Source organism: Oryzias latipes, chromosome 23, assembly GCF_002234675.1.
Source record: "Oryzias latipes chromosome 23, ASM223467v1".
Classification (NCBI taxonomy): domain Eukaryota; kingdom Metazoa; phylum Chordata; class Actinopteri; order Beloniformes; family Adrianichthyidae; genus Oryzias; species Oryzias latipes.
Window position 1 is genome coordinate 24,071,366 of NC_019881.2, and position 24,613 is coordinate 24,095,978.

Here is a 24,613-nt window from a genome sequence, read left to right on the forward strand (position 1 = left end):
AGGTCATGGCGTGCAGTCGTCATAACGTCATGGCGTGCAGCCCTACTCAGGTCATGGCGTGCAGCCGTCCTTACGTCATGGCGCGCAGCTGTCCTTACGTCATGGCGTGCAGTCGTCATAACGTCATGGCGCGCAGCTGTCCTTACGTCATGGCGTGCAGCCGTACTCAGGTCATGGCGTGCAGCCGTCCTTACTTCATATCGCGCAGTCGTCATAACGTCATGGCGCGCAGCCGTACTCAGGTCATGGCGTGCAGCCGTCATAACGTCATGCCGTGCAGCCATCCTTACGTCATGGCGCGCAGCTGTCCTTACGTCATGGCGTGCAGCCGTACTCAGGTCATGGCGTGCAGCCGTCCTTATGTCATGGCGTGCAGCCGTACTCAGGTCATGGCGTGCAGCCGTCCTTACGTCATGGCGCGCAGCTGTCCTTACGTCATGGCGTGCAGCCGTACTCAGGTCATGGCGTGCAGCCGTCCTTATGTCATGGCGTGCAGCCGTCCTTACGTCATGGCGTGCAGCCGTCCTTACGTCATGGCGTGCAGTCGTCATAACGTCATGGCGTGCAGCCCTACTCAGGTCATGGCGTGCAGCCGTCCTTACGTCATGGCGCGCAGCTGTCCTTACGTCATGGCGTGCAGTCGTCATAACGTCATGGCGCGCAGCTGTCCTTACGTCATGGCGTGCAGCCGTACTCAGGTCATGGCGTGCAGCCGTCCTTACTTCATATCGCGCAGTCGTCATAACGTCATGGCGCGCAGCCGTACTCAGGTCATGGCGTGCAGCCGTCATAACGTCATGCCGTGCAGCCATCCTTACGTCATGGCGCGCAGCTGTCCTTACGTCATGGCGTGCAGCCGTACTCAGGTCATGGCGTGCAGCCGTCCTTATGTCATGGCGTGCAGCCGTACTCAGGTCATGGCGTGCAGCCGTCCTTACGTCATGGCGCGCAGCTGTCCTTACGTCATGGCGTGCAGCCGTACTCAGGTCATGGCGTGCAGCCGTCCTTATGTCATGGCGTGCAGCCGTCCTTACGTCATGGCGTGCAGCCGTCCTTACGTCATGGCGCGCAGCTGTCCTTACGTCATGGCGTGCAGTCGTCATAACGTCATGGCGCGCAGCTGTCCCTACGTCATGGCGTGCAGCCGTACTCAGGTCATGGCGTGCAGCCGTCCTTACTTCATGGCGCGAAGTCGTCATAACGTCATGGCGCGCAGCCGTACTCAGGTCATGGCGTGCAGCCGTCATAACGTCATGCCGTGCAGCCATCCTTACGTCATGGCGCGCAGCTGTCCTTACGTCATGGCGTGCAGCCGTACTCAGGTCATGGCGTGCAGCCGTCCTTATGTCGTGGCGTGCAGCCGTCCTTACGTCATGGCGCGCAGCTGTCCTTACGTCATGGCGTGCAGCCGTACTCAGGTCATGGCGTGCAGCCGTCCTTATGTCATGGCGTGCAGCCGTCCTTACGTCATGGCGCGCAGCCGTCCTTACGTCATGGCGTGCAGTCGTCATAACGTCATGGCGCGCAGCCGTCCTTACTTCATGGCGCGCAGTCGTCATAACGTCATGGCGCGCAGCCGTCCTTACGTCATGGCGCGCAGCCGTCATAACGTCATGGCGTGCAGTTGTCATAACGTCATGGCGTGCAGTCGTCCTCACATCATGGCGCGCAGTCGTCATAACGTCATGGCGCGCAGCCGTACTCAGGTCATGGCGTGCAGCCGTCCTTACGTCATGGCGCGCAGTCGTCATAACGTCATGGCGCGCAGCCGTACTCAGGTCATGGCGTGCAGCCGTCCTTACGTCATGGCGTGCAGCCGTACTCCGGTCATGGCGTGCAGCCGTACTCAAGTCGTGGTGTGCAGCCGTCCTTACGTCATGGCGCGCAGCCGTCATAACGTCATGCCGTGCAGCCGTACTCAGGTCATGGCGTGCAGCCGTCCTTACGTCATGGCGTGCAGCCGTACTCAGGTCATGGCGTGCAGCCGTCCTTACGTCATGGCGCGCAGTCGTCATAACGTCATGGCGCGCAGCCGTACTCAGGTCATGGCGTGCAGCCGTCCTTACGTCATGGCGCGCAGCCGTCATAACGTCATGCCGTGCAGCCGTACTCCGGTCATGGCGTGCAGCCGTCCTTACGTCATGGCGTGCAGCCGTACTCCGGTCATGGCGTGCAGCTGTTCTTACGTCATGGCCACAGCCATCCTTACGTCATGGCGCGCAGCCGTACTCAGGTCATGGCGTGCAGCCGTACTCAGGTCATGGCGTGCAGCCGTCCTTACGTCATGGCGCGCAGCCGTCATAACGTCATGGCGTGCAGCTGTCCTTACGTCATGGCGTGCAGCCGTCCTTACGTCATGGCGCGCAGCTGTCCTTACGTCATGGCGCGCAGTCGTCATAACGTCATGGCGCGCAGCTGTCCTTACGTCATGGCGCGCAGTCGTCATAACGTCATGGCGTGCAGCCGTCCTTACGTCATGGCGCGCAGTCGTCATAACGTCATGGCGTGCAGCCGTACTCAGGTCATGGCGTGCAGCCGTCCTTACTTCATGGCGCGCAGCTGTCCTTACGTCATGGCGCGCAGTCGTCATAACGTCATGGCGCGCAGCTGTCCTTACGTCATGGCGCGCAGTCGTCATAACGTCATGGCGCGCAGCTGTCCTTACGTCAAGGCGCGCAGTCGTCATAACGTCATGGCGCGCAGCTGTCCTTACGTCATGGCGCGCAGCCGTACTCAGGTCATGGCGTGCAGCCGTCCTTACGTCATGGCGTGCAGCCGTCCTTACGTCATGGCGCGCAGCCGTCATAACGTCATGCCGTGCAGCTGTCCTTACGTCATGGCGTGCAGCCGTACTCAGGTCATGGCGTGCAGTCGTCATAACGTCATGGCGTGCAGCCCTACTCAGGTCATGGCATGCAGCCGTCCTTACGTCATGGCGCGCAGCTGTCCTTACGTCATGGCGTGCAGTCGTCATAACGTCATGGCGCGCAGCTGTCCTTATGTCATGGCGTGCAGCCGTACTCAGGTCATGGCGTGCAGCCGTCCTTACTTCATATCGCGCAGTCGTCATAACGTCATGGCGCGCAGCCGTACTCAGGTCATGGCGTGCAGCCGTCATAACGTCATGCCGTGCAGCCATCCTTACGTCATGGCGCGCAGCTGTCCTTACGTCATGGCGTGCAGCCGTACTCAGGTCATGGCGTGCAGCCGTCCTTATGTCATGGCGTGCAGCCGTACTCAGGTCATGGCGTGCAGCCGTCCTTACGTCATGGCGCGCAGCTGTCCTTACGTCATGGCGTGCAGCCGTACTCAGGTCATGGCGTGCAGCCGTCCTTACGTCATGGCGTGCAGCCGTCCTTACGTCATGGCGTGCAGCCGTCCTTACGTCATGGCGCGCAGCTGTCCTTACGTCATGGCGTGCAGTCGTCATAACGTCATGGCGCGCAGCTGTCCTTACGTCATGGCGTGCAGCCGTACTCAGGTCATGGCGTGCAGCCGTCCTTACTTCATGGCGCGCAGTCGTCATAACGTCATGGCGCGCTGCCGTACTCAGGTCATGGCGTGCAGCCGTCATAACGTCATGCCGTGCAGCCATCCTTACGTCATGGCGCGCAGCTGTCCTTACGTCATGGCGTGCAGCCGTACTCAGGTCATGGCGTGCAGCCGTCCTTATGTCATGGCGTGCAGCCGTCCTTACGTCATGGCGTGCAGCTGTCCTTACGTCATGGCGTGCAGCCGTACTCAGGTCATGGCGTGCAGCCGTCCTTATGTCATGGCGTGCAGCCGTCCTTACGTCATGGCGCGCAGCCGTCCTTACGTCATGGCGTGCAGTCGTCATAACGTCATGGCGTGCAGCCGTACTCAGGTCATGGCGTGCAGCCGTCCTTACGTCATGGCGCGCAGCTGTCCTTACGTCATGGCGTGCAGTCGTCATAACGTCATGGCGCGCAGCTGTCCTTACGTCATGGCGTGCAGCCGTACTCAGGTCATGGCGTGCAGCCGTCTTTACTTCATGGCGCGTAGTCGTCATAACGTCATGGCGCGCAGCCGTACTCAGGTCATGGCGTGCAGCCGTCATAACGTCATGCCGTGCAGCCATCCTTACGTCATGGCGCGCAGCTGTCCTTACGTCATGGCGTGCAGCCGTACTCAGGTCATGGCGTGCAGCCGTCCTTACGTCATGGCGTGCAGCCGTACTCAGGTCATGGCGTGCAGCCGTCCTTATGTCATGGCGTGCAGCCGGCCTTACGTCATGGCGCGCAGCTGTCCTTATGTCATGGCGTGCAGCCGTCATAACGTTCTTTATTTTGTCTGAAACTCCAGAATCTTTGAAATATATATAAATAAATGACCCGCTGTCACATCCGGCAGAGCAAGGAATTGTGGGATACCATTCCCTTTTTGTCACGGGTTCTGTCTTCGTGTTTTGTGTTGCAGCTGTTTTGCTGTTGTTTTATTCTGTCGTTCACAATGATCGAGGGAGGAAGAGGAGGATGACCAACTTCCTAGTTCTGATGCAGGAAACGGGTTTTCAGAGACTCATCCTGTCCAACCTGCACCTGTTTAAATACCTGAACTCAGCCAGTCGGGTTCTGATGGTAGAAAGAAGGAGGCTGTGCTGATGCAGCTCTTGGAGGGTGTGGGCGGAGTCCGATGGTGGAGCTCCTCCGGTGACAGATTGAGGTTAGACGCGTTTGCTGGATGGAGTGGCCATTAGCGCGGCGCAGGCTCAGGAGCGCGATGGCGTCCGGACCCCCATGGAGACTGAAGCCCACGGACTCATCAGACCGCTGTCACACAGCAGAACAACAGCAGCTCCCAGATATTTATACAGCTCATTAATGTAGAACTCAGACAGCTGAAGAACACGTCTTCATCCCGTCTTCATCACTTTTGGACAGCAAAGGAGATGATCCTCAGGGAGACCGAGCCGCTGGCTCACAGAGTTTATTTAAAGTTTATTTAAATTTGAGCGGCTGAGTAGCTCGGTTGGTAAGGTGAGAAGCCACCATGCAGGAATCCAGGGTTCGATTCCCGGAGGGGAAGAAACAATGGTACTGGGGGCGATCACCATATCAATGGCGAGCAGTTAACATCACTCAGTGGGGGTCCTTAGGCAAGACCCTTAACGCTACTGCCTCCCGAGCGCGGTTCAGTTGCAGCTCACCACTTCCCCAGGGGATGGGTCAAATGCGGAGAAGAATTTCCCCATTGAGGGATAAAGAAAGAATCTGAAAAAAGAAAAAAAAAAAGGAACAAAAGAAGGTGGATCACGGTAAAAGAGGGGACAACAGGTCATAGAAAAACTGCCTTTCCACCTGTAAAACAGGAAAAATCCTCGTTAGCCTGATAGGAGTGTTCCTCGTGACGAAGACGAGCACGAAGAATTGTGTGCACGCTTGTTCATGTTTGCAGCTGTGCACGTTTGTTCACGTGTGTCAGCTGTTCAGGTTTGTTCACGTGTCAGCTGTGCACGTGTGTCAGCTGTGCACGTTTGTTCACGTGTCAGCTGTGCACGTGTGTCAGCTGTGCACGTTTGTTCACGTGTCGGCTGTGCACGTTTGTTCACGTGTGTCAGCTGTGCACGTTTGTGTTCATGCGTGTCAGCTGTGCACGTTTGTTCACGCGTGCAGCTGTGCACGTTTGTGTTCACGTGTGTCAGCTGTGCACGTTTGTTCACGTGTGTCAGCTGTGCACGTTTGTGTTCATGCGTGTCAGCTGTGCACGTTTGTTCACGCGTGCAGCTGTGCACGTTTGTGTTCACGTGTGTCAGCTGTGCACGTTTGTTCATGTGTGTCAGCTGTGCACGTTTGTGTACACGTGTGTCAGCTGTGCACCTTTGTTCACGTGTGTCAGCTGTGCACGTTTGTTCACGTATCAGCTGTGCTCGTTTGTGTTCAGGTGTGTCAGCTGTGCACGTTTGGGTTCACGTGTGTCAGCTGTACACGTTTGTTCACGTATCAGCTGTGCACGTTTGTGTTCACGTGTGTCAGCTGTGCACGTTTGTTCACGTATCATCTGTGCACGTTTGTTCACGTGTCAGCTGTGCACGTTTGTGTTCACTTGTGTCAGCTGTGCACGTTTGTGTTCATGCGTGTCAGCTGTGCACGTTTGTTCACGCGTGCAGCTGTGCACGTTTGTGTTCATGTATACGGCTGTGCACGTTTGTTCACGTATCATCTGTGCACGTTTGTTCACATATCATCTGTGCACGTTTGTTCACGTATCAGCTGTGCACGTTTGTTCATGTGTGTCAGCTGTGCACGTTTGTGTTCATGTATGCAGCTGTGCACATTTGTTCACGTATCATCTGTGCACGTTTGTTCACGTGTCAGCTGTGCACGTTTGTTCACGTATCAGCTGTGCACGTTTGTTCATGTGTGTCAGCTGTGCACGTTTGTTCACGTATCATCAGTGCACGTTTGTTCACGTGTCAGCTGTGCACGTTTGTGTTCACGTGTGTCAGCTGTGCACGTTTGTGTTCATGTATGCAGCTGTGCACGTTTGTTCACGTATCAGCTGTGCACGTTTTTCATGTGTGTCAGCTGTGCACGTTTGTTCACGCGTGCAGCTGTGCACGTTTGTGTTCATGTGTGCAGCTGTGCACGTTTGTTCACGTATCATCTGTGCACGTTTGTTCACGTGTCAGCTGTGCACGTTTGTGTTCACGTGTGTCAGCTGTGCACGTTTGTGTTCATGTATGCAGCTGTGCACGTTTGTTCACGTATCAGCTGTGCACGTTTTTCATGTGTGTCAGCTGTCCACGTTTGTTCACGCGTGCAGCTGTGCACGTTTGTGTTCATGTGTGCAGCTGTGCACGTTTGTTCACGTATCATCTGTGCACGTTTGTTCACGTGTCAGCTGTGCACGTTTGTGTTCACGTGTGTCAGCTGTGCACGTTTGTTCACGTGTCAGCTGTGCACGTTTGTGTTCACGTGTGTCAGCTGTGCACCTTTATTCACGTGTCAGCTGTGCACGTTTGTGTTCACGTGTGTCAGCTGTGCACGTTTGTTCACGTATCAGCTGTGCACGTTTGTTCATGTGTGTCAGCTGTGCACGTTTGTTCACGCGTGCAGCTGTGCACGTTTGTGTTCATGTATGCAGCTGTGCACGTTTGTTCACGTATCAGCTGTGCACGTTTGTTCATGTGTGTCAGCTGTGCACGTTTGTGTTCATGTATGCGACTGTGCACGTTTGTTCACGTATCAGCTGTGCACGTTTTTCATGTGTGTCAGCTGTGCACGTTTGTGTTCATGTGTGCAGCTGTGCACGTTTGTTCACGTATCATCTGTGCACGTTTGTTCACGTGTGTCAGCTGTGCACGTTTGTTCACGTATCAGCTGTGCACGTTTGTTCATGTGTGTCAGCTGTGCACGTTTGTTCAAGCGTGCCTCTGTGCACGTTTGTGTACACGTGTGTGAGCTGTGCACCTTTGTTCACGTGTGTCAGCTGTGCACGTTTGTTCACGTGTCAGCTGTGCACGTTTGTGTTCACGTGTGTCAGCTGTGCACGTTTGTGTTCATGTATGCAGCTGTGCACGTTTGTTCACGTATTAGCTGTGCACGTTTTTCATGTGTGTCAGCTGTGCACGTTTGTTCACGCGTGCAGCTGTGCACGTTTGTGTTCATGTGTGCAGCTGTGCACGTTTGTTCACGTATCATCTGTGCACGTTTGTTCACGTGTCAGCTGTGCACATTTGTGTTCACGTGTGTCAGCTGTGCACGTTTGTTCACGTGTCAGCTGTGCACGTTTGTGTTCACGTGTGTCAGCTGTGCACCTTTATTCACGTGTCAGCTGTGCACGTTTGTGTTCACGTGTGTCAGCTGTGCACGTTTGTTCATTTGTGTCAGGTGTGCACGTTTGTTTACACGTGTGTCAGCTGTGCATGTTTGTGTTCACGTGTGTCAGCTGTGTACGTTTGTTCATTTGTGTCAGGTGTGCACGTTTGTTTACACGTGTGTCAGCTGTGCACGTTTGTTCACGTGTCAGCTGTGCACGTTTGTGTTCATGCGTGTCAGCTGTGCACATTTGTTCACGCGTGTCAGCTGTGCACGTTTGTTCACGTGTGCAGCTGTGCACGTTTTTGTTCATGTATGCAGCTGTGCACGTTTGTTCATGTATCAGCTGTGCACGTTTGTGTTCATGCGTGTCAGCTGTGCACATTTGTTCACGCGTGTCAGCTGTGCACGTTTGTTCACGTGTGCAGCTGTGCACGTTTGTGTTCATGTATGCAGCTGTGCACGTTTGTTCACGTATCAGCTGTGCACGTTTGTTCATGTGTGTCAGCTGTGCACGTTTGTTCACGCGTGCAGCTGTGCACGTTTGTGTTCATGTATGCAGCTGTGCACGTTTGTGTTCATGCGTGTCAGCTGTGCACGTTTGTGTTCACGTGTGTCAGCTGTGCACGTTTGTTTTCACGTGTGTCAGCTGTGCACGTTTGTTCACGTGTCAGCTGTGCACGTTTGTGTTCATGCGTGTCAGCTGTGCACATTTGTTCACGTGTGTCAGCTGTGCACGTTTGTTTTCACGTGTGTCAGCTGTGCACGTTTGTTCACGTGTCAGCTGTGCACGTTTGTGTTCATGCGTGTCAGCTGTGCACATTTGTTCACGCGTGTCAGCTGTGCACGTTTGTTCACGTGTGCAGCTGTGCACGTTTGTGTTCATGTATGCAGCTGTGCACGTTTGTTCACGTGTCAGCTGTGCACGTTTGTTTTCACGTGTGTCAGCTGTGCACGTTTGTGTTCATGCGTGTCAGCTGTGCACGTTTGTGTTCACGTGTGTCAGCTGTGCACGTTTGTTTTCACGTGTGTCAGCTGTGCACGTTTGTTCACGTGTCAGCTGTGCACGTTTGTGTTCATGCGTGTCAGCTGTGCACATTTGTTCACGCGTGTCAGCTGTGCACGTTTGTTCACGTGTGCAGCTGTGCACGTTTGTGTTCATGTATGCAGCTGTGCACGTTTGTTCACGTATCAGCTGTGCACGTTTGTTCATGTGTGTCAGCTGTGCACGTTTGTTCACGCGTGCAGCTGTGCACGTTTGTGTTCATGTATGCAGCTGTGCACGTTTGTGTTCATGCGTGTCAGCTGTGCACGTTTGTGTTCACGTGTGTCAGCTGTGCACGTTTGTTTTCACGTGTGTCAGCTGTGCACGTTTGTTCACGTGTCAGCTGTGCACGTTTGTGTTCATGCGTGTCAGCTGTGCACATTTGTTCACGCGTGTCAGCTGTGCACGTTTGTTCACGTGTGCAGCTGTGCAAGTTTGTGTTCATGTATGCAGCTGTGCACGTTTGTTCACGTATCAGCTGTGCACGTTTGTTCATGTGTGTCAGCTGTGCACGTTTGTTCACGCGTGCAGCTGTGCACGTTTGTGTTCATGTATGCAGCTGTGCACGTTTGTTCAAGCGTGCCTCTGTGCACGTTTGTGTACACGTGTGTGAGCTGTGCACCTTTGTTCACGTGTGTCAGCTCTGCACGTTTGTTCACGTGTCAGCTGTGCACGTTTGTGTTCACGTGTGTCAGCTGTGCACGTTTGTGTTCATGTATGCAGCTGTGCACGTTTGTTCACGTATCAGCTGTGCACGTTTTTCATGTGTGTCAGCTGTGCACGTTTGTTCACGCGTGCAGCTGTGCACGTTTGTGTTCATGTGTGCAGCTGTGCACGTTTGTTCACGTATCATCTGTGCACGTTTGTTCACGTGTCAGCTGTGCACATTTGTGTTCACGTGTGTCAGCTGTGCACGTTTGTTCACGTGTCAGCTGTGCACGTTTGTGTTCACGTGTGTCAGCTGTGCACCTTTATTCACGTGTCAGCTGTGCACGTTTGTGTTCACGTGTGTCAGCTGTGCACGTTTGTTCATTTGTGTCAGGTGTGCACGTTTGTTTACACGTGTGTCAGCTGTGCATGTTTGTGTTCACGTGTGTCAGCTGTGTACGTTTGTTCACGTGTCAGCTGTGCACGTTTGTTCACGTATCAGCTGTGCACGTTTGTTCATGTGTGTCAGCTGTGCACGTTTGTTCACGTATCATCTGTGCACGTTTGTTCACGTGTCAGCTGTGCACGTTTGTGTTCACGTGTGTCAGCTGTGCACGTTTGTGTTCATGTATGCAGCTGTGCACGTTTGTTCACGTATCAGCTGTGCACGTTTTTCATGTGTGTCAGCTGTGCACGTTTGTTCACGCGTGCAGCTGTGCACGTTTGTGTTCATGTGTGCAGCTGTGCACGTTTGTTCACGTATCATCTGTGCACGTTTGTTCACGTGTCAGCTGTGCACGTTTGTGTTCACGTGTGTCAGCTGTGCACGTTTGTGTTCATGTATGCAGCTGTGCACGTTTGTTCACGTATCAGCTGTGCACGTTTTTCATGTGTGTCAGCTGTCCACGTTTGTTCACGCGTGCAGCTGTGCACGTTTGTGTTCATGTGTGCAGCTGTGCACGTTTGTTCACGTATCATCTGTGCACGTTTGTTCACGTGTCAGCTGTGCACGTTTGTGTTCACGTGTGTCAGCTGTGCACGTTTGTTCACGTGTCAGCTGTGCACGTTTGTGTTCACGTGTGTCAGCTGTGCACCTTTATTCACGTGTCAGCTGTGCACGTTTGTGTTCACGTGTGTCAGCTGTGCACGTTTGTTCACGTATCAGCTGTGCACGTTTGTTCATGTGTGTCAGCTGTGCACGTTTGTTCACGCGTGCAGCTGTGCACGTTTGTGTTCATGTATGCAGCTGTGCACGTTTGTTCACGTATCAGCTGTGCACGTTTGTTCATGTGTGTCAGCTGTGCACGTTTGTGTTCATGTATGCGACTGTGCACGTTTGTTCACGTATCAGCTGTGCACGTTTTTCATGTGTGTCAGCTGTGCACGTTTGTGTTCATGTGTGCAGCTGTGCACGTTTGTTCACGTATCATCTGTGCACGTTTGTTCACGTGTGTCAGCTGTGCACGTTTGTTCACGTATCAGCTGTGCACGTTTGTTCATGTGTGTCAGCTGTGCACGTTTGTTCAAGCGTGCCTCTGTGCACGTTTGTGTACACGTGTGTGAGCTGTGCACCTTTGTTCACGTGTGTCAGCTGTGCACGTTTGTTCACGTGTCAGCTGTGCACGTTTGTGTTCACGTGTGTCAGCTGTGCACGTTTGTGTTCATGTATGCAGCTGTGCACGTTTGTTCACGTATCAGCTGTGCACGTTTTTCATGTGTGTCAGCTGTGCACGTTTGTTCACGCGTGCAGCTGTGCACGTTTGTGTTCATGTGTGCAGCTGTGCACGTTTGTTCACGTATCATCTGTGCACGTTTGTTCACGTGTCAGCTGTGCACATTTGTGTTCACGTGTGTCAGCTGTGCACGTTTGTTCACGTGTCAGCTGTGCACGTTTGTGTTCACGTGTGTCAGCTGTGCACCTTTATTCACGTGTCAGCTGTGCACGTTTGTGTTCACGTGTGTCAGCTGTGCACGTTTGTTCATTTGTGTCAGGTGTGCACGTTTGTTTACACGTGTGTCAGCTGTGCATGTTTGTGTTCACGTGTGTCAGCTGTGTACGTTTGTTCATTTGTGTCAGGTGTGCACGTTTGTTTACACGTGTGTCAGCTGTGCACGTTTGTTCACGTGTCAGCTGTGCACGTTTGTGTTCATGCGTGTCAGCTGTGCACATTTGTTCACGCGTGTCAGCTGTGCACGTTTGTTCACGTGTGCAGCTGTGCACGTTTGTGTTCATGTATGCAGCTGTGCACGTTTGTTCACGTATCAGCTGTGCACGTTTGTGTTCATGCGTGTCAGCTGTGCACATTTGTTCACGCGTGTCAGCTGTGCACGTTTGTTCACGTGTGCAGCTGTGCACGTTTGTGTTCATGTATGCAGCTGTGCACGTTTGTTCACGTATCAGCTGTGCACGTTTGTTCATGTGTGTCAGCTGTGCACGTTTGTTCACGCGTGCAGCTGTGCACGTTTGTGTTCATGTATGCAGCTGTGCACGTTTGTGTTCATGCGTGTCAGCTGTGCACGTTTGTGTTCACGTGTGTCAGCTGTGCACGTTTGTTTTCACGTGTGTCAGCTGTGCACGTTTGTTCACGTGTCAGCTGTGCACGTTTGTGTTCATGCGTGTCAGCTGTGCACATTTGTTCACGTGTGTCAGCTGTGCACGTTTGTTTTCACGTGTGTCAGCTGTGCACGTTTGTTCACGTGTCAGCTGTGCACGTTTGTGTTCATGCGTGTCAGCTGTGCACATTTGTTCACGCGTGTCAGCTGTGCACGTTTGTTCACGTGTGCAGCTGTGCACGTTTGTGTTCATGTATGCAGCTGTGCACGTTTGTTCACGTGTCAGCTGTGCACGTTTGTTTTCACGTGTGTCAGCTGTGCACGTTTGTGTTCATGCGTGTCAGCTGTGCACGTTTGTGTTCACGTGTGTCAGCTGTGCACGTTTGTTTTCACGTGTGTCAGCTGTGCACGTTTGTTCACGTGTCAGCTGTGCACGTTTGTGTTCATGCGTGTCAGCTGTGCACATTTGTTCACGCGTGTCAGCTGTGCACGTTTGTTCACGTGTGCAGCTGTGCACGTTTGTGTTCATGTATGCAGCTGTGCACGTTTGTTCACGTATCAGCTGTGCACGTTTGTTCATGTGTGTCAGCTGTGCACGTTTGTTCACGCGTGCAGCTGTGCACGTTTGTGTTCATGTATGCAGCTGTGCACGTTTGTGTTCATGCGTGTCAGCTGTGCACGTTTGTGTTCACGTGTGTCAGCTGTGCACGTTTGTTTTCACGTGTGTCAGCTGTGCACGTTTGTTCAAGTGTCAGCTGTGCACGTTTGTGTTCATGCGTGTCAGCTGTGCACATTTGTTCACGCGTGTCAGCTGTGCACGTTTGTTCACGTGTGCAGCTGTGCACGTTTGTGTTCATGTATGCAGCTGTGCACGTTTGTTCACGTATCAGCTGTGCACGTTTGTTCATGTGTGTCAGCTGTGCACGTTTGTTCACGCGTGCAGCTGTGCACGTTTGTGTTCATGTATGCAGCTGTGCACGTTTGTTCAAGCGTGCCTCTGTGCACGTTTGTGTACACGTGTGTGAGCTGTGCACCTTTGTTCACGTGTGTCAGCTGTGCACGTTTGTTCACGTGTCAGCTGTGCACGTTTGTGTTCACGTGTGTCAGCTGTGCACGTTTGTGTTCATGTATGCAGCTGTGCACGTTTGTTCACGTATCAGCTGTGCACGTTTTTCATGTGTGTCAGCTGTGCACGTTTGTTCACGCGTGCAGCTGTGCACGTTTGTGTTCATGTGTGCAGCTGTGCACGTTTGTTCACGTATCATCTGTGCACGTTTGTTCACGTGTCAGCTGTGCACATTTGTGTTCACGTGTGTCAGCTGTGCACGTTTGTTCACGTGTCAGCTGTGCACGTTTGTGTTCACGTGTGTCAGCTGTGCACCTTTATTCACGTGTCAGCTGTGCACGTTTGTGTTCACGTGTGTCAGCTGTGCACGTTTGTTCATTTGTGTCAGGTGTGCACGTTTGTTTACACGTGTGTCAGCTGTGCATGTTTGTGTTCACGTGTGTCAGCTGTGTACGTTTGTTCATTTGTGTCAGGTGTGCACGTTTGTTTACACGTGTGTCAGCTGTGCACGTTTGTGTTCACGTGTGTCAGCTGTGCACGTTTGTTCATTTGTGTCAGCTATGCACGTTTGTTTACACGTGTGTCAGCTGTGCACGTTTGTGTTTACGTGTCAGCTGTGCACGTTTGTGTTCACGTGTCTCAGCTGTGCACGTTTGTTTACACATGTGTCAGCTGTGCACGTTTGTGTTCACGTGTGTCAGCTGTGCACGTTTGTTCACGTGTCAGCTGTGCACGTTTGTTTTCACGTGTGTCAGCTGTGCACGTTTGTGTTCATGCGTGTCAGCTGTGCACGTTTGTGTTCACGTGTGTCAGCTGTGCACGTTTGTTTTCACGTGTGTCAGCTGTGCACGTTTGTTCACGTGTCAGCTGTGCACGTTTGTGTTCATGCGTGTCAGCTGTGCACATTTGTTCACGCGTGTCAGCTGTGCACGTTTGTTCACGTGTGCAGCTGTGCACGTTTGTGTTCATGTATGCAGCTGTGCACGTTTGTTCACGTATCAGCTGTGCACGTTTGTTCATGTGTGTCAGCTGTGCACGTTTGTTCACGCGTGCAGCTGTGCACGTTTGTGTTCATGTATGCAGCTGTGCACGTTTGTTCACGTATCAGCTGTGCACGTTTGTTCATGTGTGTCAGTTGTGCACGTTTGTGTTCATGTGTGCAGCTGTGCACGTTTGTTCACGTATCATCTGTGCACGTTTGTTCACGTGTGTCAGCTGTGCACGTTTGTTCACGTATCAGCTGTGCACGTTTTTCATGTGTGTCAGTTGTGCACGTTTGTGTTCATGTGTGCAGCTGTGCACGTTTGTTCACGTATCATCTGTGCACGTTTGTTCACGTGTGTCAGCTGTGCACGTTTGTTAACGTATCAGCTGTGCACGTTTGTGTTCACGTGTGTCAGCTGTGCACGTTTGTTCATGTGTGTCAGCTGTGCACGTTTGTGTACACGTGTGTGAGCTGTGCACCTTTGTTCACGTGTGTCAGCTGTGCACGTTTGTTCATTTGTGTCAGCTGTGCACGTTTGTTCATTTGTGTCAGCTGTGCACGTTTATTAACACGTGTGTCAGCTGTGCACGTTTGTGTTCACGTGTGTCAGCTGTGCACGTTTGTTCACGTATCAGCTGTGCACGTTTGTTCACGTGTGTCAGCTGTGCACGTTTGTTCATTTGTGTCAGCTGTGCACGTTTGTTTACACGTGTGTCAGCTGTGCACGTTTGTTCATGTGTTTACGTGTGTTCTGATGCTTCATCATCAGTGGGCAGCGATGGAAGAACGCTGGTTCCAGTGAGGTTGTCCTCACTGGTACCAGCGCTGGTTCCGGCGCACCAGCGGGGAGGACCATGAACCACCGGCTTCAGTCTCTGTGTCGTGTGCTGCACTCCTCCAGGAAGTCCGCCTGCAGCCGAATGGAGGTCCTGAGGAGGATGTTGTGCGCTCCTCAGGAAAGTGGGTCTGAGCTGAAGAGTCGGGATCATTATTCTTCTCTGAGTTCTGCTGAAACTGGGTCGGAGGGTCTGCATGCCTCCTCTGGGAACCCTGTCTGGGTCATGCGGGCTCCTGGTTCTGACCTGAAGCTTCAGGGAGATGCATGAGTCCGTGTTCACACACTGAAAGCTAAGGCGTGTGCGGCGTCTGCATCACATGACCCCTTTTATGGAGAAGTATGATGTGATAACCTGACCCCCACTCCCCCCACCATCACCACACGTATGACCCAATTCTCTGCTGAACCGTGTGACGCCCCACCAAGCCATCCAAACCTGGACCTGCTGATCCACAAACAGAAACCTGGTGAACGAGGAAGATACTTGATGAAGAATTTCCTCATCACAGCCGCTGCTCAGTAAATCCTGGTTCCATTCATGAAGTCAGAACTGAAGTCTAGAACCAGTTCTGGTCTTCCAACATTCTGGACATGCTTATCCATCCAGGAGGAGGCTTGATGCCAGCATCCTGCTCTGCTGGGGTGTTTTGAGTGGGGAGGGGTTGAAGAGCTTTGGCTCCTCCATGTGGCACCAAGCCGAACTGCATCCTGTCATCAGCGTAGAGGACTGCAGTCCTCCCCAAGCTCCCTTTATCAGGAGGGAGGAACGTTCTCATTTGGTTTTTATGGATGACTGACATCAACTCTGTGTTCTTCTGGAGAACATCCATCACAGGAGGGGGTTTCAGAGAAAGTTCAGTTCTGAATCTTTCATTTTCTACCCCCTACCACACCCCCAGGTATGGAGACATGGTCCCAAAGACCATCATGGGGAAGATTTTCGGCTCCATCTGCTCGCTGAGCGGCGTGCTGGTCATCGCTCTGCCAGTGCCAGTCATCGTGTCCAACTTCAGTCGGATCTACCACCAGAACCAGAGAGCGGAGAAGAGGCGAGCACAGAAGGTGAGAGCTGCATCCACGGACCCCCCACCCTGACCTCTGACCTCTGACCTCTAACCCCTGATCAGAGGACAGTTTCTGTTTCCAGGAATTTAGGAGGAGAACCTTGGAGGCCTAGAGGTTGGTGCAGGGATGCAGGTTCTTCTTTTGTTCATTTTTGTTATAGCATCAGATTGACGTCATTCATCCATGAAAAACAGACACGTCACGTCTTAAATCACAGACACTCTTAGATTTGGGTTTTTAGAATCCACTGTAGAACCGAGCCACCAGCACCCAGTATCACTGAGACTAGGACTATCCAGTGAAGACTGAGACCTGTGCTTCCGGGTCATACATGAACTGACAGAAGAACACAGTCAGTCATTGATAATCACATGATCTGTGTCTCTAAGGCGTCCAAAGAGGCGGGTCGGGCTCTGGTGACCAAGACCAACCCCATCTTTGAGGTGCAGCAGCATCACCTGCTGAGCTGTCTGGAGAACGCTACGGTGAGGACAGCTCTCTGCTGCAAACACACAACTCTCTCACACAAACCTTCTCCTGGTTGACATGCAGCAGCATTTTATGTGTTCTAATGGAAACCGCTTCATGGCTGAAGCTGACCAGCAGGTAGAGTGTTTGCATGTGTGAAGCAGTGAACCCTCTCAGAGGGTTGTACGCTCAGCTGCTGCTCTGCTAGTCCAAAGTGGCATTAAGCAATACACTCCCAGGCTGGTGCCGTGCAGAGCTTCCACTGGTGCATTTAGTAAGGGTTAATGGCCGACGAAGTGTGCGGAAGCAACCGTCCTCCGCTTCACGTGGGACGGTTCAGGCTCCCACGGCGTGCGTTAAAAAGTGATACTGCACACTTCAAAGGCCATTGACCCGCTTATACCATGGTCACTTACAAAAGAAATAAACAGTAACCAGTTTTTAGTCCTTAATTATGGCCCGCAGCAGTCATAGACTGCAAGGACCATATTGTAACTGGTACGAGGGTCGAACACTCAAAAAGTCCAAAACGTCAAAAAAACGCGTCAAAACGCCAAAAAATGGGGTCAAAGGTCGCCCAAAGCACACAACGACACGACAATTGTGTAACGCAACAAAAATACACACACACACGCACAACACCAACGCAAAAACGTAAAAATTGTAGTCGCAAAAATGACGTCAAAAACACAAAAAAGCCCCAAAAAGCCCCCAAAAGACAGGTTTAAAGCCAAAAAGACATGCCCAGCCTATAGTAAAAGACAGGCCGCATTGAAATACATAGGAAATCCTAACCGCAAAAACTTCTATATTGTTTCTGCTTCGTTTCATTATTATGGCCCGCAGCAGCAGTCACTGACTGCAAGGACCATATTGTTTTCGCAGTTGGAACGACGACTTCGCCGCCTTTCAGCGAGAATTTGACCCCCGCCGCATGCTCGAAAAGTCACCAAAATGGGCACACACCTGGGATAAATTGCAAATGAATTTTCCACAAAGTCAACGTCACCCCCCCGAAGACGATGACATCCCGGCCAGCGATCCCGTCAAAAAAATGAATGGGCCGAAAATCGCGTATAGGGCCGAACAAAATGTACTTCAAAATACAGCCGCGAAACCAAGACACACGTGTCGGGGATATCCCAAAGATGTTTTGAAATCATTACGGGACGGCCACACGACCTACGGCTTGGCGGCCATTTTGTGGCGAACTCTGAGAATTGGCGATTTTCGTGTTTTCCCACAATATGGGGAAAAGACACTTTTGTTTGAACGATTTTCACGCAATTGCACACACTTGCTGCCAGCTCCAGTCTACAAACACCCCAGAAGTGTCGTTGACCTTTGACCTTGGGAAAAGGCCGCCATCTGGAATTTTCTCAAAAAAGCACCTTTAGCACCGGATACAAACGAAAACTCGTCGTTGCAATTTTCATCAATCGTCTCGTAACTTTTCGGGCACCAACGGCCAGCTACTCTGGACAAAATGTTGGAATTAGAAGTTGTAGATTTTGAACGGCGTGCACGTGGCGAGCTAGCAACCGTTGCCATCTTGACTAGCTCGCACATTTTTCATCGGAATGTCGTGAAGAGGAAATATGCGATTCCTTGGCCCGCGCTGAACAAAACGATGCTACGCACGACAAGATCGATAAAGGAATGTGGCCGTGGTAAGCAAAGAACCGTCGCAAAAAAATGTGCCGACTCGGCAAAAACGAAAAAATTCGGAACTTTTTTTTCCAGAATCGACTAACGAAACCAATATACCCTTGTCCGCGATATCCAAAGGACGTTTTGAAATCATTACGGGATGGTGACACGACCTACGGTTTGGCGGCCATTTTGTGCCAAAATCTGCCATTTTGCGTTTTTCGCGTTTTTACACAATATGGAAAAATGAACTTTTTTTCGAGCGATTTTCACGAAATTTGACTCACATGTTACTAGAGCAATTCCACAACTACCTCTGGAGTTTCGTCCACCTTTGACCTCGGGAAAAGGCCGCCATCTTGAATTTTCTATAAAAAACTCCTTTACCCCTGGATTCAATCGTAAACTTGTCGTTGGAATTTTCCGCGATCGTCTCGAAACTTTTTGGGCATCAACGGCAAGCTACTATGAAAAAAATGATGCAATTAGAAGTTGTAGATTTTGAACGGCGTCCGTGTGGCGAGCTCGCAAAGTCGCGCACTGCTATTCCTCATACCTTATTATGGCCCGCAGCAGCAGTCACTGACTGCAAGGACCATATTGTTTTCGCAGTTGGAACGACGACTTCGCCGCCTTTCAGCGAGAATTTGACCCCCGCCGCATGCTCGAAAAGTCACCAAAATGGGCACACACCTGGGATAAATTGCAAATGAATTTTCCACAAAGTCAACGTCACCCCCCCGAAGACGATGACATCCCGGCCAGCGATCCCGTCAAAAAAATGAATGGGCCGAAAATCGCGTATGGGGCCGAACAAAATGTACTTCAAAATACAGCCGCGAAACCAAGACACACGTGTCGGGGATATCCCAAAGATGTTTTGAAATCATTACGGGACGGCCACACGACCTACGGCTTGGCGGCCATTTTGTGGCGAACTCTGAGAATTGGCGATTTTCGTGTTTTCCCACAATATGGGGAAAAGACACTTTTGTTTGAACGATTTTCACGCAATTGCACACACTTGCTGCCAGCTCCAGTCTACAAACACCCCAGAAGTGTCGTTGACCTTTGACCTTGGGAAAAGGCCGCCATCTGGAATTTTCTCAAAAAAGCACCTTTAGCACCGGATACAAACGAAAACTCGTCGTTGCAATTTTCATCAATCGTCTCGTAACTTTTCGGGCACCAACGGCCAGCTACTCTGGACAAAATGTTGGAATTAGAAGTTGTAGATTTTGAACGGCGTGCGCGTGGCGAGCTAGCAACCGTTGCCATCTTGACTAGCTCGCACATTTTTCATCGGAATGTCGTGAAGAGGAAATATGCGATTCCTTGGCCCGCGCTGAACAAAACGATGCTACGCACGACAAGATCGATAAAGGAATGTGGCCGTGGTAAGCAAAAAACCGTCGCAAAAAAATGTGCCGACTCGGCAAAAACGAAAAAATTCGGAACTTTTTTTTCCAGAATCGACTAACGAAACCAATATACCCTTGTCCGCGATATCCAAAGGACGTTTTGAAATCATTACGGGATGGTGACACGACCTACGGTTTGGCGACCATTTTGTGCCAAAATCTGCCATTTTGCGTTTTTCGCGTTTTTACACAATATGGAAAAATGAACTTTTTTTCGAGCGATTTTCACGAAATTTGACTCACATGTTGCTAGAGCAAGTCCACAACTACCTCTGGAGTTTCGTCCACCTTTGACCTCGGGAAAAGGCCGCCATCTTGAATTTTCTATAAAAAACGCCTTTACCCCTGGATTCAATCGTAAACTTGTCGTTGGAATTTTCCGCGATCGTCTCGAAACTTTTTGGGCATCAACGGCAAGCTACTATGAAAAAAATGTTGCAATTAGAAGTTGTAGATTTTGAACGGCGTCCGTGTGGCGAGCTCGCAAAGTCGCGCACTGCTATTCCTCATACCTTATTATGGCCCGCAGCAGCAGTCACTGACTGCAAGGACCATATTGTTTTCGCAGTTGGAACGACGACTTCGCCGCCTTTCAGCGAGAATTTGACCCCCGCCGCATGCTCGAAAAGTCACCAAAACGTGCACACACCTGGGATAAATTGCAAATGAATTTTCCACAAAGTCAACGTCACCCCCCCGAAGACGATGACATCACAGCGAGCGATCCCGTCAAAAAAATGAATGGGCCGAAAATTGCTTATGGGGCCAAAAAAAAATATTTCAAATTAGAGCAACGAAACCAAAACACGCATGTTGGAGATATCCCAAAGAAGTTATGAAATTATTATGGGATGGCCACACGACTTACGGCTTGGCGGCCATTTTGTGGCGAAATCAGAGAAATGGCGATTTTCGTGTTTTTTCACAATATGGGAAAACGACACTTTTGTTCAAGCGATTTTCACGAAATTGCACACACATGCCAAAAACACGATTCTACAACTACCAAAGAAGTTTTGTTTACCTTTGACCTTGGGAAGGGGCGGCCATCTTGAATTTTCATAAAAAAGCACCTTTAGTAACGGATACAAACGAAAACTCGTCCTAGGGATTTTTATCGATCTTTTTGAAACTTCCCGGGCATCAATGGCAAGCTAATGTGGACAAAATGTTGGAATTAGAAGTTGTAGAATTTGAAACACGTGCACGTGGATAATTCGCAACCGTCGCCATTTTAGCTAGCTCGCACATATTTTATTGGAATAGCCTGAAACTGAAATATGCGATACCCTGGCCCACACTGAACAAAACGATGTCACATACGACAAAATCGATAAAGGAATGTGGCCGTGGTAAACAAAAAACGATCGAAAAAAAAGTGCTGACTTGGCAAAAAAAAAAAATTTCGGATTTTTAAGAATCGGCTAACAAAACGCAGATAACTTTGTCGGGTATATCCAAAGAAAGTTTCTAAATCATTACGTGATGGCGACACGATCTACGGTTTGGCGGCCATTTTGTGCCAAAATCTGCCATTTTGAGTTTTTCGCGTTTTTACACAATATGGAAAAATGAACTTTTTTTCGAGCGATTTTCACGAAATTTGACGCGCATGTCCCTAGCGTAAGTCTACAATCGCCTCTGGAGTTTCGTCGACCTTTGACCTCGGGAAAAGGCGGCCATCTTGAATTTTCTATAAAATACACCTTTACCACCGGATTCAAACGTAAACTTGTCGTTGGAATTTTCCTCGATTGTCTCGAAACCTTTTGGGCATCAATGGCAAGCTACTGTGGAAAAAATGTTGGAATTAGAAGTTGTAGATTTTAAACGGCGTGCGCGTGGCAAGCTAGCAAAGTGGCGCACTGTTATAACTCCCATGCATTTCAATACAATACAGTGAAAATTGAATGCATGCATTCACGCCTGAAACAGAATACATTGAAAAACACTGGATATGGACATATAAGGAATGTGGGCGTGGTTACCATAAAACCACTGTTGCTAAGGACAACAAAAAGTTTACTTTTACCGATTTGTCCGAAACTGACGTCAATCTGTTCGTCCTCCAGAGAGGACCAAAACATAAAATGGTTGCTATGGAGATAAAATCAACAGATAAGCCGCCATTTTGGAAAAAGTGTTTTTTCTAATCAACTTATGACATATAGCTCTCACCAATGGAGGAATGTGATTTTCTGAGTCAGTTGATGATGCTGATCGCTATGCTAGCACTTTTAGCTATGTTAGCATAACTAGCATAGTTAGCATAATTAGCATTTTATATAATGTGTTTTTCTGAGTCAGTTGATGATGCTGATCGCTATGTTAACACTTTTAGCCACATTAGCATAGCTAGCATAGTTAGCATAATTAGCATTTTAGGTAATGTGTTTTTCTGAGTCAATTGATGATGCTGATCGCAATGCTAGTACTTTTAGCCACATTAGCATAGCTAGCAAAGTTTGTATAATTAGCATTTTAAGTAATGTGTTTTTCTGAGTCAGTTAATGATGTTGATCGCTAAGCTAGCACTTTTAGCTATGTTAGCATAACTAGCATAGTTAGCATAATTAGCATTTTAGGTAATGTGTTTTTCTGAGTCAGTTGATGATGTTGATTGCAATGCTAGCACTTTTAGCCTCATTAGCATAGCTAGCATAGTTAGCATAATTAGCATTTTAGGTAATGTGTTTTCTGAGTCAGTTGATTCTGATCGCTATGCTAGCACTTTTAGCCACATTAGCATAGCTAGCATAGTTAGCATAATTAGCATATGCAGTTTTGACTAGCCATTATCAAAAGTGGGCAGTGAGGGCGATAAGGGCGGTGGTGCGTAGAGTTGGGCGTGGAAGGCGGGTTGCGTCTGCGGGCCATACAACGCCGCTTGCGGCTTTAATTATTATTATTATTCTTCTCGTTTCTAACGGCGTCTTTGAGCTCAAATTTGACCCCCGCCACATACCCGAAAACTCACCAAAATTGGCACACACCTGGGATAAATTGAAAATGAATTTTCGGCAAAGAGAACGTCACCCCCCCCACGACGATGACATCACGGCGAGCGTTCCTGTAAAAAAAATGAATGGGCCGAAAATCGCTTATGGGGCCAAAAAAAAATATTTTGAAATACAGTTACAAAACCAAAACACGCGTGTTGGAGATATCCCAAAGAAGTTATGAAATCATTATGGGATGGCCACACGACCTACGGCTTGGCGGCCATTTTGTGGCGAACTCAGAGAAATGGCGATTTTCCTGTTTTTTCACAATATGGGAAAACGACACTTTTGTTCAAGCGATTTTCACGAAATTGCACACACATGCCACAAACACGATTCTACAACTACCAAAGAAGTTTTGTTGACCTTTGACCTTGGGAAGGGGCGGCCATCTTGAATTTTCATAAAAAAGCACCTTTAGTAAGGTATTCAAACGAAAACTCGTCCTAGGAATTTTCATCGATCTTTTTGAAACTTCTTGGGCATCAATGGCAATCAATTGTGGACAAAATGTTGGAATTAGAAGTTGTAGATTTTGAAACGCGTGCGCGTGGCGAATTCGCAACCGTCGCCATTTTAGCTAGCTTGCACATATTTTATCGGAATGTCGTGAAAATGAAATATACGATTCCCTGGCCCACACTGAACAAAACGATGTCAGATACGACAAAATTGATAAAGAAATGTGGCCGTGGTAAACAAAAAACGATCGCAAAAAAAAGTGCTGACTCGGCTAAAAAAAAAAATTTCGGATTTTTTTTTAAAGAATCGGCTAGCGAAACCCAGATAACTTTGTCGGTTATATCCAAAGAAAGTTTTGAAATCATTACGTGATGGCGACACGACCTACGGTTTGGCGGCCATTTTGTGCCAAAATCGGCCATTTTGAGTTTTTCGCGATTTTACACAATATGGAAAAATGAACTTTTTTTCAAGCGATTTTGACGAAATTTGACTGGCATGTCCCTAGCGTAAGTCTACAATCACCTTTGGAGTTTCGTCGACCTTTGACCTCGGGAAAAGGCGGCCATCTTGAATTTTATATAAAAAACACCTTTACCACCGGATTCAAACTTAAACTTGTCGTTGGAATTTTCATCAATCATCTCGAAACTTTTTAGGCATCAATGGCAAGCCACTGTGGAAAAAATGTTGGAATTAGAAGTTGTAGATTTTAAACGGCGTGTGCGTGGCATGCTAGCAAAGTGGCGCACTGTTATAACTCCCATGCATTTCAATACAATAGTGTGAAAATTGAATGCATGCATTTATACCTGAAACAGATTACATTGAAAAACACTGGATATGGACATATAAGGAATGTGGGCGTGGTTAACATAAAACCACTGTTGCTAAGGACGACAAAAAGTTTACTTTTACCGATTTGTCCGAAACTGACGTCAATCTGTTCGTCCTCCCGAGGGGACCAAAACATAAAATGGTTGCTATGGAGATAAAATCAACAGAAAAGCCGCCATTTTGGAAAAAGTGGGTTTTTTAGCAACTTATGACATATAACTCTCACCAATGGAGGAATGTGTTTTTCTGAGTCAGTTGATGATGCTGATCGCTATGCTAGCACTTTTAGCTATGTTAGCATAGCTAGCATAGTTAGCATTATTAGCATTTTAGATAATATATTTTTCTGAGTCAGTTGATGATGCTGATCGCAATGCTAGCACTTTAAGCCACAATTGCATAGCTAGCATAGTTAGCATTATTAGCATTTTAGATAATATATTTTTCTGAGTCAGTTGATGATGCTGATCGCTATGCTAGCACTTTTAGCTATGTTAGCATAGCTAACATAGTTAGCACAATTAGCATTTTAGGTAATGTGTTTTTCTGAGTCAGTTGATGATGCTGATCGCTATGCTAGCACTTTTAGCTATGTTAGCATAACTAGCATAGTTCGCATAATTAGCATTTTAGGTAATGTGTTTTTCTGAGTCAGTTGATGATGCTGATCGCTATGCTAGCACTTTTAGCCACATTAGCATAGCTAGCATAGTTAGCATAATTAGCATATGCAGTTTTGACCAGCCTTCATCAAAAGTGGGCGGTGAGGGCGGTGGTGCGTAGAGTTGGGCGTTG

At 49.4% G+C, this 24,613-nt stretch overlaps 1 protein-coding gene across 1 annotated transcript in view; it reads left to right on the forward strand.

Moving 5' to 3' along the window:
* The window catches only part of kcnd2 (potassium voltage-gated channel subfamily D member 2), a 45,452-nt gene that overhangs the window by 11,140 nt on the left and 9,699 nt on the right, over positions 1–24,613 (forward strand). Inside the window, exons 2-3 of the mRNA XM_023952385.1 lie at positions 15,813–15,975; positions 16,368–16,463. Coding sequence (XP_023808153.1) covers positions 15,813–15,975; positions 16,368–16,463 — 259 coding nt within the window. The remainder of the gene's footprint in view (positions 1–15,812; positions 15,976–16,367; positions 16,464–24,613) is intronic.